Raw genomic sequence first — 15006 nt, 5'->3', positions numbered from 1 at the left:
GTGAGTGATTGTGGGCGAGGGTGAGGGTGTGAGGCTTATTGAGAATGTGAGTGGGTGTGCGAGGATGTGTGAGAGTGTGTGAGTGCGGGTGTGTGTGAGGGTGGGGGTGTGTGAGGGTGGGGGCATGTGAGGGTGTGGTTGAGGTCATGAGGTTGAGTGAGGGTGTGAGGGTGAGTGAGGATGTGTGAGGTTGAGGGTGTGAAGGTGTGTGAGGGTGGGGGTGGGTGAGGGTGCGTGAGTGTGATTGAGGGTGAAGCGTTGAGGGTGAGTGAGGGTGAGGTGTTGAGGCTGAGTGAGGGTGAGGGTGGGTGAGCGTTAGTGAGTGAGGGTGATTGAGTTGTTGAGGGTGAGGTGTTGAGGTTGAGTGAGGGTGAGGGTGAGGGTGGGTGAGGGGGAGGGGTTGAGGGTGAGTGAGGGGTTGAGGGTGAAGTGTTGAGGGTGAGGGTGAAGTGTTGAGGGTGTGGGTGAGGGGTTGAGGGTGAGGGAGGGTGAGTGAGGGTGAGGGTGAGTGGTTGAGGGTGAGTGGTTGAGGGTGAGGGGTTGAGGGTGAGGGGTTGAGGGTGAGTGAGGGTGAGGCTAGGTGAGGGGTTGAGGGTGAGTGAGGGTGAGGCTAGGTGAGGGGTTGAGGGTGAGTGAGGGTGAGTGGTTGAGGGTGAGGTGTTGAGGGTGAGGTGTTGAGGGTGAGGGTGAGATGTTGATGGTGAGTGAGGGTGAGGTGTTGAGTGAGTGAGGGTGAGGGTAGGTGAGGGGTTGAGGGTGAGGGTGATTGAGGGTGAGCATGCCTCCATTAATGTGTGTGTGGCAACGTTAAAATACAGTGGGCGAATTAGAAAGATGGTAGATAATTTTGTTTGGCAATACATAAATGTAGAGACAGGTGTGGCGAAATGTTATGAGCTGATGTATTTGCCATCAAAGTTATGTTGTTATTTTTACTATAAAAATCGTGAGCATTGCTGAGGATGCGGCCCTTGAATGTGTCTGTGGGTAATTTTAAATGCTGGGATTGTTGTTGGTGTGTGTGTACGGCATGGTATGTAAACTATAGGAGTTTTGTTATAAAAACATAACGTTTCCAGACGCCATTTTCTCCCTTACTGTAATTCGACTTGAACTGTCTGCTCCAAGTTACCCTTCAAAATGGCATGAGGGGTTGAGGGTGAGTGAGGGGTTGAGGGTGAGTGAGGGTGAGGGTGAGTGAGGGTGAGGCTGCTGCGGATGCGTCCCTTAATGTGTGTGTATGAGAAATATGGTGGTTATCCAAAAGAAGGCAACATCGGAAATGTTTCACTGAAGGCAACATAGGAAATCTTTAGTCTGTACAAGCGTCGACGTAGAATAGCCCGATTTTACATACCACGCTGTAGAGGGAAGTTGTGAAATAGTAGGCATGGTTATGTAAAGTAAATAAGTTTTGTTAAAAAAACATCACGTTTCTAGTGTTAGTATTTTCTTTCAGTGGGATTTTTTAAGTTTTGCGAAAAAGCATCACGTTTTTGGGTTTGTTGTCGTTCTCGAGCTAACACCCGGCTCGCATCCTGCTGTTCTAAATTAGCACATCCCCAAAGGAACTTCACAAGTGATTACAATCTTGACGACGGCGCTTAAAGTACTCTAGCATCCTGTAGTTTTGTTGACGAAAGCCTTGGAGTCTGTGGCCTGGCTGTGTGTTCATGTAAATGGTATTAAAGAATGGTCCCAGCAGGTCCGGCGTATTGTTGGGGGTTAGGGCGGGTTGCGAGGACTGTTTAGTCACGTGGATGTGCTAGAGGCTCTGTGATGTCACGCTGTGTCGGAGGAGGGAAATAGTAGGCCCGTTGCATTGGACTGACTGTGTGTTTCATTTCGTTTATAAACATGTCAAAATATTAAATGTTTTTTAGGTGCAATGCTATAGATACAAGCGCTATTTTTTGCGTAGCACGCTGTAGAGGGAGGGGTGGGAATAGTAGGTCTGCTGATTGGGGAATGTACACGTAGCTTGTAATGCGTCTGTCATTATTTCTTTTTGTCGACGATTTCAGTTTCAAGTCTTTCGTTTTTGTGTTCTGAGAGCCTGGCTGTGTGCAGGGACAGAGAGGGGAGGTGCTGGCGTCTGGGGAGGGGGAGTTGAATTGCGAGCCTGGCTGTGTACGGGAACAGAGGGGGGAGGTGCTGGCGTTTGTGGGTTGTAATATTAACTGTTTTTTAGGTGCAATGCTATACATACTATCGCTATTTTTTGCGTAGCACGCTGTAGAGGGAGGGGTGGGAATAGTAGGCCTGCTGATTGGGGAATGTACAAGGCGATGTAGCTTGTAATGCGTCTGTCATTATTTCTATATGTCGACGATTTCAGTTTCAAGTCTTTCGTTTATTGTGTTCTGAGAGCCTGGCTGTGTGCAGGGACAGAGAGGGGAGGTGCTGGCGTCTGGGGAGGGGGAGTTGAATTGCGAGCCTGGCTGTGTACGGGAACAGAGGGGGGAGGTTCTGGCGTTTGTGGGTTGTGGAAGAGATGTCGAAGGCTGTAGAAAAGTTTGTTAACAAATAAGTATGTTTCATTGTCCCAAAAAATAGATTTGGGCAAGTTAGAGTTGAAGACGAAAGTCATTTCTGCTGGGCAATAGGTCTTGTTAATGGTAAGACTTTCGTGTGCCAGACAGTTTCACGGAAGACAAGCAGTGCTAGAGTGATGGTAGAGAAAGTGGGGAGGGGGCGGATCCGGAGGTGCGTCGTGAGGGGGAGTGGAATTGCGAGCCTGGCTGTGTCCGGGAAGAAAGAGGGGAGGTGCTGGCGTTTTGTGGGTTGGGGAACAGATGTCGAAGGCTGTAGAAGAAATGCGACACGGCAGGCAGGGGAGGGGCGGAGCGGGTGTGTGGGAGGGATGCGCCTGAAGTGAAAAACATGCAAGGCAGGCGGCTGCAGGCGGGCATTTATTTCCAAAACGTTCTTTATGCAACATAACTTTTGTAACTAGATAAAAAAAAAAAATAATAATTTTGATTTCCGGGTCCAATTTTTTCGTAAATGGTATGTGTCTTTGTTAGCAGCGGGGAGAGGTGCGACACGGCAGGCAGGGGAGGAGAGTAGGAGGAGGAGGGGAGAGGAGAGTAGGAGGAGGAGGAGGGGGGAGGAGAGTAGGGGAGGCAAGGCCTAACGGCCGTGCAATCAATAAGTGAGGAGGCGGAGCTGGGGGAGGCTGTAACAGAGAGAGCAGGCAATGCAGGCGGCTGGGGCCATGTGCACGCGCTTTGAAGCTCATTGCGCATGCGCATTGACCTTACATTTCTCGTGCACTGCAAGGAATCGCCACGATTCCTTGCAAGTTGGTTAAAGAGTGGATAAGCCCCCATAGTCTCGCAAGCTCCATGCGCATCGACAGGCGAGACCTAAAAACCGGTATCTTGGTGCAAACCAATGAAGGGGCGTCCACATTTGCAGACAACATGCGGGCAACAACACCATTATTGTACAACGTGAACAGCGTGGGAGCCATCGAGCAACCTTGACGAACTCCCCACTCAACCGGGAAGTCTGTGGTAACCATACCCTGCCCTCCCCACTGGATCTTTGCAAAATTTGCTTCATGGAATCTCATTAGCATTGTCAAAAGTTCTTCTGGTAGGCCCAAGTTCTTCAGCACCTGCCACAGCTTGGACCTTGGAACTAGGTCAAAGGCAGCCCGCAGATCGACAAAAGCCGCATACAGGCTGCCCTTGCCCAGTAACACAGTCTTCCACTGCAATAGGGTAAAACGGAAGACCTGGTCCATTGTACTGGTAGATTTTCGAAATCCTGCCTGGAATGGTGACAGAGCATTATTCTCATCGGCCCAATCCAAGAGCCTATTGACAACCACCCTACCAACCACCTTTTGGATGGTGTCTATTAGGCTTATGGGCCTATAGTTTCCCCGTTGGGATCTGTCTCCTTTCTTGAAAACGGGGATTATAACTACGCCTTGCCAAGACGCCGGTATATTTGCGCCCTGGGCAACTGCATTGGTAAGAAGAAAGATGTACTTGCTCCAGCGCTCACCGCCTGCACCCGGTCTAATCCCGGAGCTCTACCACTAGACACTGAACTCAGAGCCATCATAACTTCACTGCTACTAAATGAGTTGTCTTTATAATAGGCAGGCCTAAAGCCGACCATCTAGTTATCAAGCTGTGTGTCGGCATACTGGGGCTTAAATTAATTGACCCAGTCCTCCTGGGATACGTTGTTATTGGGAGGCTCAGATACACCCCGCTACCCCATTTTACAATGTTCCAGAAGAACCTAGAGTCTTTTTTATCACTAGCCTCCTTTAACTCTTGCCAGTGGAGCTCGTCCCACGATTTAGCATTTGCTATACTTTTCTTGTACTCTATTCTAGCGAGGCGAATAGTCGCCAATTGCCTCCCCTTAATCGCTACTTCTAAGGCTAATCTGGCATTCCTGCACTCAGTGTTGTACCACTAAGCCGGCTTGATGGTTGTCACACTGCCTCTCTTTGCAGGTTTCAGGAAATGATCCCTAATAGCTGAGAAGAGGTTTTCGTGGATTTTAGTTACTTTGTCACTACCTGGGTCGGTAGTTAGCTTGCTCAAGAGCTATTACTGCTTCATCAACCTCAGCGTTAATACTGTCCATGACCTGCTGGTTAGCCTCAACATATACCCATTTTAACCTGCGCATATCATTAGTAGGGACAGTCAAAGGGGCGTTATCCACCTCACGTGTCAGGACCACGCTATCGGAAGTCCACCATTTGTGTTCAACGCACAGCGGATTGTGGTCGCTTTCAATTCTAGATTTTACCTCCATGTCAACCACTAGTCTCCAGAGCTTGATACTACATAGGACATAATCGATTCTGCTCCTATGACGCCCATTGTCAAAGGTATTTGCCCCTGCCGTATCACTCTTGGTCCTCCCGTTTAATGCCCTTAAACTCCTTTCATAGCATATTGCGTTTAAAAAGATGACATCCTCTGTCCAACGGGTAACAGGTTTCAAGTGTAATTTAGGGACACCCCATTGCCTGTCCTCCTCGTCTCCAGCAAAATCATCATGAATGACCAAGGGTTCGAAGGTTCGATTTAGATCACCCGCTATCACGATGTTATTATCCAGAGAGTGGGTTTCGAGGAGGGAGCCCAAAGCCGCACAAACTTCTGACCTCCCACGCCTGTTACCCCTGGCATAAACATTATAGATATCGAGCCAACCCATAGAGCCCAGATCGACTCTAATAAGTTGAATATCTTTGCTTCTGGAGTCGATCACTTTGACAGTAAGTGATAAGCTCTGCCGGACCCAAATGGTAAGGCCATCCATGGGTCGCCCCTTAAGACCCTTTGATGCTGGAACATAGTAGTTCAAGTAACCCTCGGCAAAAGAAGGTTCACACAGCCACGTCTCCTGGAAAATACACACATCAAAGATGTATCCAAAACTTATCCAATCCTGGGATTCCTGTCTGGAACGTAACCCGGCAATATTCCATGAGACTAGCTTGCCCACGCCAGCCCCAGTATCCTCGATTATTCTATTGGAAATGGCTACAGTGGGGGTAGTGAACCGCCCCTGTTCAGCTACACACTAAGAGCCTGAATTCGGATCAATTGTGGTAATCTCCCCACAGTTCAGACCTAACTCTGGGTTAAAATTGGGAGGATAGTCAACACCCAACACTATCCCACCAGCTGTCTCCAATACCTCTGTTATTTCCTCACCATTCATGATTACCCAGTTGCCCTCGATTCCTATAGATGGATCTATTGAGTGTCAATCATTACTGCCCAAACCTGAACAATTTCTCTCACATACTCTACCCTTAGCATGAAGGGTTAGCTCCTGAAACTGGGGGCACAACTTTCTTAGCTGGATCATAGATTGCGCTGGGGCGCTGATTCTAAATTCTAAGGCAAAGAGATTTTCAGCAAGAGATGCTGATTTCAGTGTTAACTCTATGGAGTCATATTTATAGTTTATGAGGCTAATCCTTTTCGCCTCCAAAATGTCTTCTCTAATCACGGAGCGGCAGCCTCTAACGTGCCGCAGCCAGTGAATTGGCTTCTGTTTGCTTTCAGACAGTGAAATGTTCGATGCAGAGGCAGCTTTTGGTTTTCTTGAGTTTGATTAACGAAACGAGTCGCTGTATGCGTTTCGGCTTTACTTGCAACGGTTTCTTCTTCGATTTGCGATGTTCCCTCTCTGCATCGATGAACCTCATTTCGATGACAAGCCCTCTCCTTCACTCACCTCGGCAATATTATCCTCTTCCTCGCTTGACAACCCAAGCTCTTTCAGCGACAGAGTTTCCTTCTGATCTTGCATGGCATAGTTTGCCTGCCTCTGTTTCTCTCTCACCTTTAAAGTCTTGGGCTTAAATTCTGCACAGGCAGCGCAGTCGATGATCTTTTGGGCAGCTGAGGTTGCATACCTTGGGGTTATCCTTCTGTGCAAACTTGTGGTGACACTTTGGGCAGAATCAAAACTGCGGGTTTTCCATGAAACAGGGAGCCCTCTGCCTGGACATTCTCCAGTCTTCCTTCGGTGTGCAGACTCTTGACTACTCTAATCAGATATCTTCTCCGGTGTCTCGTGTTCTTACTTCAACAAACTCCCGAAGAAATCTTGCTTCTTTTTGATGCTTGCAGAGCCTTTAGCAGTGCTTCTTGATCCAACAGAGGGAAAAAAGATTCTGAAGATGACAACCTAGCATGGAAGCTTCCAGTGGGGATGTATGACGTCAAAAGAGGCAGGATCAGACACCACATAGTAGGACTATCAACACCCAAGCAACCTTTTTTTAAATTTTTTTTTTAAATCAAACAGATAAAAGGGACAACTGTTATAAGGAAAATTCTGGACGGAACCACTACATGGGGGAACGATACACAGCATGTGAATCCAGAAAAGATTCACGATGCAGAATCTGCTGTTATGGTTAACTTGGCTAGTCAAAAGGAAAAGCATTTTTTACTGTAAATAACTGTGGCCTCATTTGACAACTCTTCATGAATTTTTCCTGAACACTGTATATAAGTACCCAAGATCGACCAGGGAAAATATTGTGCTGATTGGCGAGGTAGAGTTTTGTACTGAGTATTTCAAAGATCCATTTCTCATTCAAAGTCCCACAGGATTTTTTGTCTTTACCACACCAAAACTTAGAGGTTAGAATGACTCCGAATTTGCCAGGAGAATAGAGCTTATGTCCGTTTCTTGGTTTCATGAACATCCATAAATGTTTTTGGAAAAATAGATTTTGGAGCATCTGTCATTAGGAGGCGTGCAAACATACATTTTTCTTTCAGAAACCTCACCATGGACAGAAAATGCTTGGCTTAGCCATGAGGGCACTGTATGGTGTTACGCTTACTGTTTCCCCGTTGCTCTGCAGAGTGTTTTTAACTTCGTTGTTTACATAAATGGTATTGCAAGTGAGGGCATTTTTTATCTGTATAGTATTGCAGCGATACAACTCACTTTAAAGTTTGACAAGGCAGAACTATAGGTAGCGAGATCAGATACATTATGGAGACCGCTGCGACTTGCAATGGTCGGCAATTGGCACTATTTTGTTTCGCAGATCTTGCTGTAGCTCAGAGACATGTCTGACGTTAAACCAAAATATCAGAGTGGCCTAAGTTCCATTTAACAGTAATTGCACACTCAGCGTGCCTCTTTCCTTCTTCAGTAGGGACACCAGTGGTGCTGCACACACCAGCAGGGCTTGGCACTCGGAAAGTTACGAATACCACTTGGCTGAGTTGGCCAAAGAAGCTAGGGGACATCAAAGTATAGTACATTCCTCTCTCATGCATTACAGTTGGACGTTCATTTTGTAGAAAATTGTATATGCAGGGCAATCCTGCTGCTTTCCAGTACCATTGGCTTTTTCCTCAAACACAACCTCAGGCCTCCACTCTGGCGGAGTGCTCCAGAGCATCAAGGGACCCACCCAGGGAGAAGCGCAAATGTCCTTATTCTATTATCAGTACTCCTTTTGGTGCCCTATTCAGATTCTGCAGCTGGAGCAGCAGCAACAAAGGTTTTTGCCCTCTGCAAATCAGCAAATTAAAAAGAAAAATGTGATGTCCAAGCACAGCACAGCATCTTTGATAGACTAAAAGAGACTTTCCTGCCTAAACAATAATGTTGCACCCTATACACTCAGACCAAGAGACTGTCTGAGATGTCCTTCCTGGTGCCCCTTTTACCACAAATGATATTACCTCAGCAAAAAGGGGGCAGTGCGGGGCAGCTCAACCTACAGGAGGTAATCATCAGAAATGTCATAGGGAGGAGAGTATAGGACATGTCGATGGCAACTATACCAGGAGGCAAAAGAAGCTTGAGTAGAACCTGACTTGAATCGGTACATGGACAACACAGATGACTGGGCTGACTCAGAGGAGTATGGGGTGGAGGATGGATGTTCAAGCCAAACAAGCTACTTTGCCCCAGGTCATCAAAGCAGACCCCCCCACCCCTACCCCCTCAAGCAAAATGGAACAATAAACATGCCTAAAATTGAAATTGCATAAACATCTTGATAAGAGGGTAGAAAGAGAAGGGTAGACTATTTAAGAACCCAAATGCCAAGTATGTGAATCAGGTATTAAGGCAGTTGGCAAGGTGGCCTGACACTAAAGTAAAATAGCTAAGCTCAGGGTGTACATAAAGATGACTAGGGAGCAGGAACGTCTGGCGTTAGGCTATTAAGTATTTATCTATTTCCATTAGGAATATCCTTAACCCGGTTCCTGAACCCTGTGTCTTATACCATACTGTCTAGCTCTGTTAGATGAGTTGTATAAGAAGAAAGTATTGATAATTCTACATTTTGGGAAATGTCCTGGGAGAGAGGCAATAGCCTCAAGCATTTCTGGTGAGAAGCAGGTTGGAAGATATTATACATTGTGCAGCATGTAGTAGACGTGGGGTCCATTGTAATGAAAAAGTTCGGAAAAAGTTTAATAATGTATGGGATTCTGCAAGTCCTGTATAAAAAAAAAACAGTCTCTCATTTCTTTATAATCAGAGACTTGTGATGCACCCAGTCCCCAATTATAAAGAACTAACATCAGAATTCAACTGTAATATCTTATTGCATTGAGTTCTTATGTAACAATGCCTGCTGCCGGCATCCGAGGGAAAAGGCAGGTCAGGCTTGGAGCATAATTACAGCTGCTGGTTAATGAATGAAGATCAAAACATTGCTTTTCTGAGTGTTGGAAGTTAATGAGACATCACTGCACTTTGTTCTTTTCTATCTTAGTTTTTGTTTATTCAATAAAAAGATCTTTAAAGAAAAAACATCGCTTTTCTACCTCCTGCTCTGTTTTTTTACAGAGTGTACAACGACAAGAGAAAAATTAGATATTTATGGCCGCATGTTTATTTTCCACACTCCTTGGGAAATTATAGAAAAGTTAACATTTTCTGCAAGTTTCTACTGCTACTTCTTTTTAAAAACGAAAAATAACTTGCATTATTGGCCTTTAATGTCTTTGCAATAAATATATAATAGCTTTTTGGAGTTTAATTTTGCACTAAAGATCGTGTTTTTTTTTTATCATGTTTGCAAACATGCTCTCGCTTTCATATGAAAAAGCTAGGAGAGAAGAATTAAAGTGGTTTGGGGGAAAGGTGATGATAGGACCATGGATTATAAGGAATAAAGTACCCCTGCCATACGTAAAAAGAATATTGCAAGTCACTTAGAAGCTCCTTCGGCCTCATTCCTCCATATGGTCATGGAACCCCCTCAGTGACTTGCAATAGACATATAAAATATGGCAGGGGTACTTTATCCCATATATCAATGCATTTAGTCCTGACACAGAATAAGAAATGTTCCTTTGCTTGATGTTATTCGATTAGTATCATGAATGATTGATATTTACACAAGTGGGACATGCAAACATACAAATGTTCTCTTATATGTTTCAAGGTCAGATCAGAAACTGGGGGAGGGGGGGGGGGGGGTTTAGTGCCTACACGTAGATGAATAAATAGGCTTCAGCATGAAGGAGGAGGAAGCGGGGAGAGAGACATGGGAACTTTTTGCGTTTAAATTAGAGTACTCTGGACAGGTCCTTCATTGAATCTACACTGTTCTTTCAAAGCTAGGAAATATTTTATTCTCACCCTGCATTACTGTCTATATTATTCTTTTTGCAAAGTATGCAGATTCCACATTATATGGGGCAGTGTTTTTCTTTAAAATGTTCATGCTTACCTTCTTAAGAGCAGTAGGGCGCTTCAATTTGGTAACTTCCTTTTCTTTCCCTCTTTTTACTTTCGGAGCAGTAGAGTCTAGAGGATTGGAACACCCAACCAAGGCCTTTGCTTTCATTAGCACCTTTCTGTTGACAAGATCCTTAGAGTGAAAAGGAACAGCACTGCCAACTGTATTAAAGAAAAAACACTATCAGAAATAGATTTTCAGATTAATCAAATACCAAGGCAAAAACGAAAAATAGGTAATATCTTGTGTTCTTCAGCAGAAGGCAAGTGGTCTTTTTGCTATGTTCTGAAAATGTCATTTGAGTACTATACCATTATAAATCCTAGAAAAAAATGAATGTGCAAGAATTAACACCGAATATTAGAGGAGTAAATCTGAAACCACTCAATTTACTGAGAAATTACTTTTTATTTTTTTTAATGCAGTTTAGATCAAAGAACTAAAAAAAAATTATATATATATATATATATATATATATATATATATATATTTTCCTCCAAATGACGCAGCACTCAAGGGAAGGGTATAGTGTTCAAAAAGTAGTTTTATTAGATAAAGCTCAACCGACGCGTTTCAGCCTCCACGGCTTTGATCACGGTAGGTGCGTCCCTTCTTTGTTGCACTTATTTATACGCCCACATGGTCTTAATGTGGCATTGTGGGTAATGTAGTGCAAAATTTAAAAAGAAATCTTGACAAGTGATTTGAAAGAAGGAAAATATTGTTACATTTTGCATAGAGCGACATTCAATTAAAGCTAGTATCGATGTAGTATCACATCTGGGGCTCGAAATGGTCATAGGGTAATAGGTTAGTACAATATTCAACTATGCACAACAACATGCTGGTATTCAGTGTAACATTGTTGAAGGCGGCTGGAGATTTCTAAAATTAGAGGGGGTGGGAGAATAATAAGAAAAACAGAAAAAAGAGAAAAGGAAAACGTGAAAAAAGTATGAGAAAAAGTATGAAAAAAAGTGTTCTTTGGTTTCAAAGAAGCAAGTACGTTAGTATTAATCTAATCCATCATTGGGTTAGAAAGTAAATGTCCTGCACATTTCATGATCACATTACATTTTCGATTGACATTGCACAATATGTAGTTCCCAAGTATTGCACAAACAAAAGAAGGAGTTTAGTGAAAGCATCACATCGTCGATTAGTATCAATGCGTAATATACCTACGAGTGTTGTGCAACCTGGAGAGAGATTAGGGGAAAGAGAGGGGGTCAAAGATGATACAGGGGGAAAGAGAGGAAAGGGGGAAAGAATAAATTAAAGGAAGAAGAAAAAGGGGGAGGGAGAAAGGAAAGAAAAGAGACAAAGGGATATCAACTGTTTTTATAAACAGGAGGAGTTTGCATTGTAGCAGGTCAGGGTACATGCTTATAGGTGAATCCATTATCTACTCAAGGTGTACGGCAAGTTCTTCATCAAAGTTCATCCCTTTCGGCACTTTAGTTTTTAATCGAATAATGTATCGGTATTCTAGTTGGCGCAGCTCTCTTCTTCGGTTGCCACCACGTTCATTGGGTAAGATGGTATCAATCCCGTAGTATTGCGTGGCCCGCCAGTCTCCTTTTTGGCATAAGATCATGTGCTTGGCGGTAGCATAGGCAGTATCTTTATTCTTCACTGCCCGAATGTGCTCCAAAATGCGTTTAAGAGGGCAGATTGTACTGCCAATGTATTTTTGCCCGCATTTGCATTCTATAACGTACACAACATACTGTGTTGTGCACGTTATCTTTTGGTTCACTGTTATTATGTTGCCATTTGGTTCCATAATCGATTTTGTGTTTTTACCAATTTTACATGCCTTGCAGGAATTGCACTTCGTGAAGCCATTTCGTTGCTCGTCCAACCAATTGACCTGTATGTTGTATACATTATAGAATGTATCAAAGCCGTGGAGGCTGAAACGCGTTGGTTGAGCTTTATCTAATAAAACTACTTTTTGAACACTATACCCTTCCCTTGAGTGCCGCGTCATTTGGAGGAAAGTAAATGAAATACGGGTCCAGAGCACCCGCTGACAGTGTGAGTCTTGGTTTTTGGACCACTTTGTGGATTGATATATATATATATATGTATATATATATATATATATCCGATAACAAAAGCAAGGACGCGGCACTCTTCTTTACACGGTAGATTTATTTTAGGTCTCAAGCAAAACTCCTACGCGTTTCGAACAAACGTTCTTGGTCACGGCAGTGTTCTACAAATGTCCCTTTTCTCTTTCTACATTTTATACTTTCTCACTTGTTCATACAAAGTGAGGGATTGTGGGCCTTGTAGTTTTTCACATTAAATGTATGTTTCTTAACATTTTTAACATTTTACATTTGAAAGGGTAATCGTGTGGGTAATATTTCATGAAGAAACTTATCATAGAATGTATTTCCTGAATGAAACATGCAATCAAATACACAAATGATTTATCCTGTCCTATTAGTGCTTATGGTTAGGCACGACATCATGGACTATTCAACATTTTGATTATTCTGTTGCTTGTTATACGGGCTGAGTGCCCTATGCCCCACATATTACCCCAATGCTTTGTCACATAGGCCTTGTTTACAATATTTAGTCACACAGAATTGATATCAAAGTCAACCTTTTGAGTCATTATAAGTGTACATGCATTTCCTCGTCTGCATTGAGCCCTCTCGGCTGTTTTGTTTTGAACTTGATTATCAGTTTCGACTCCAGTCGTCTCAATTTTAACAGTCTATCACCCCCCCTCTCTTGTGTGGGGATGGATGCTAGTCCCAAGTACTTGATGTCTTGCCATGTTTTTCCCATGTGTGTTTTCAGATGTTTCGCCATGGCATATGTGGTATCGTTGTTTTGTATTGCCCGTATATGTTCTAAGATTCTTTTCTTTAAAGGGCATTTCGTACTCCCTATGTACTCCTTTCCACAATGACATCTCAGCATGTAAACAACAAATGAGGATTCACAGGTTATTTTTGTTTTGATCATGAAGTCTTTTCCAGACGGGTCAGATAGGACCGTTGTGTTTTGTCCTATTTTACATGCTTTGCACGTCATGCATTTTGTAAAGCCATTGCTCCTTTTTTAAAGCCAGTCTGTTTGTTTTTTCTGTGTGAAATGGCTTTGTACCAAATGGTCCGAGAGATTTGGCGCTCTCCGATATGAAATTAAAGGGGCGGTTCCAATGTCAGTGCCTATATCTGGATCTTTCATTAAAACATGCCAGTATTTTGAGAGAATTTTTTGGATTTTATAACTCTCTTTGTTGTACGTAGCAATCATTCTTGGTCGTTCTTCCTTGTCTTTTGTTTGATTGCTTGTGGTTGGCTGTTCGATGTTTTTTGATTCAGTTTCCCGGTTCAGAGTTTCCAATCTGGTTTTTGTTTTTGCTTTGTCTTCCCCTTTGGTTATATCCATATGTTTGTAACCTCTTTCACGGAAACGATTCCTAGTTTCATTGAATTTTTTCTCCATTTCCTGATCGGTTGAGCAATTTCTCCTCATACGGAGAAATTCACCATATGGTATACTTTTCACCAATTTCTGGGGGTGAAAGCTGAGCCCATGAAGGATGCTGTTTGTTGCAGTCTTTTTTCTGTGGGTGGTTGTTTCGATTTTGTCATTGTGTACAAATACTTTGATATCCAAAAATTCTATTTCTTTTGGACTGATGTTATATGTAAACTTCAATCCTACATCATTTGTGTTGAGGATATCAAAGAAGGCTTCAAATTCAGTAGTACTGCCTTTCCACAAAAGGAACAAGTCATCTATAAACCGCACCCAAAGTGCTACTTTAGCCATGTGTTGGTCGTTTTCTTCTCTCCAAGCTACGCTCCTCTCCCACCACCCCATCATGAGATTCGCATAGCTTGGAGAGAAGGAAACTCCCATGGCCGTTCCACACTTTTGTTGGTACATTTTTTGGTTGAATAAAAACACGTTGTTGTGCAAACACCTCCTAATCATGTCTATTAGCATTTTTGAATGCTCACGTTCTGTTATCGACCTCTGTCTCAGGAAAAATTCTATGGCTCTGATTCCAATGTCATGGCTGATGGAGGTGTAAAGCGACACCACATCTATGGTTACTAGAGAGTAAGATGGATGCCAGTCTGTGTTCATAAGAATTTTTAGGAAATCCCCAGTATCTTTTATGTAGGATGTTAAGGTAGGAACAAGAGGAGCAATAAAATAATCCACATAGTTAGCAACATTTTCATACAGACTACCACAACTGGATATTATGGGTCTTCCGGGAGGTTTGTTTAGTGTCTTGTGTACTTTAGGTAAAAAGTACATTGTGGGTGTGATTGGATTCTCCACCATTAGATATTTCTTTTCATCCTCTGTTAGAAGGCCTTTTTGTTTCCACTTTGAGATTCTTTTCCAATTCTGCTGTGAGTTCCGGAATTGGATTTTTCTTTAATAGCTCGTAATTTTCTGCTTCAGTCAGTTGTCGTTGGGCTTCTTCTATATAATGTTGTTTCTCCATTATAATGATGTTTCCCCCCCCACTTAGATTAGGCTCTGCAGACTCCCCCCTCCCCTCTGCATACCGATAGCCTGCCTGGGTTGGGAGGTGGGAGTGGTGATTCACACCTTCTTCCCTGGGATGAGCTGTGATGGGCTGCCCACTGTAGCCTTAACGGCCTGTCTCTCGTCACTGTGACAGCTAGGTCAGGAAAGGCAGGGAACATGCCAGCACTCCCTGACTCTTCCAGAAGCCCCTGCCCCCAGACCCTTCCAGAGACTTTCACTACTTTATAGCCCCTGGACTG

The 15006-nt window shown here is 43.5% G+C and overlaps 1 protein-coding gene across 4 annotated transcripts in view; it reads right to left on the bottom strand.

Annotated features, from left to right (window-relative positions):
• Positions 1 to 15006, bottom strand: part of SECISBP2L (SECIS binding protein 2 like) — an 877433-nt gene that overhangs the window by 416538 nt on the left and 445889 nt on the right. For all 4 annotated transcript variants that reach the window (XM_086958273.1, XM_086958272.1, XM_086958274.1 and 1 more), the window contains exon 12: positions 10217 to 10386. In XM_086958273.1, the coding sequence (XP_086814399.1) occupies positions 10217 to 10386 (170 nt within the window). The remainder of the gene's footprint in view (positions 1 to 10216; positions 10387 to 15006) is intronic.

Source organism: Lissotriton vulgaris, chromosome 2_1, assembly GCF_964263255.1.
Source record: "Lissotriton vulgaris chromosome 2_1, aLisVul1.2, whole genome shotgun sequence".
In the NCBI taxonomy this organism is placed as follows: Eukaryota; Metazoa; Chordata; class Amphibia; order Caudata; family Salamandridae; genus Lissotriton; species Lissotriton vulgaris.
The sequence above is the reverse complement of the archived record's forward strand: the minus strand, read 5'-3'. Positions and strand labels throughout refer to the sequence as shown.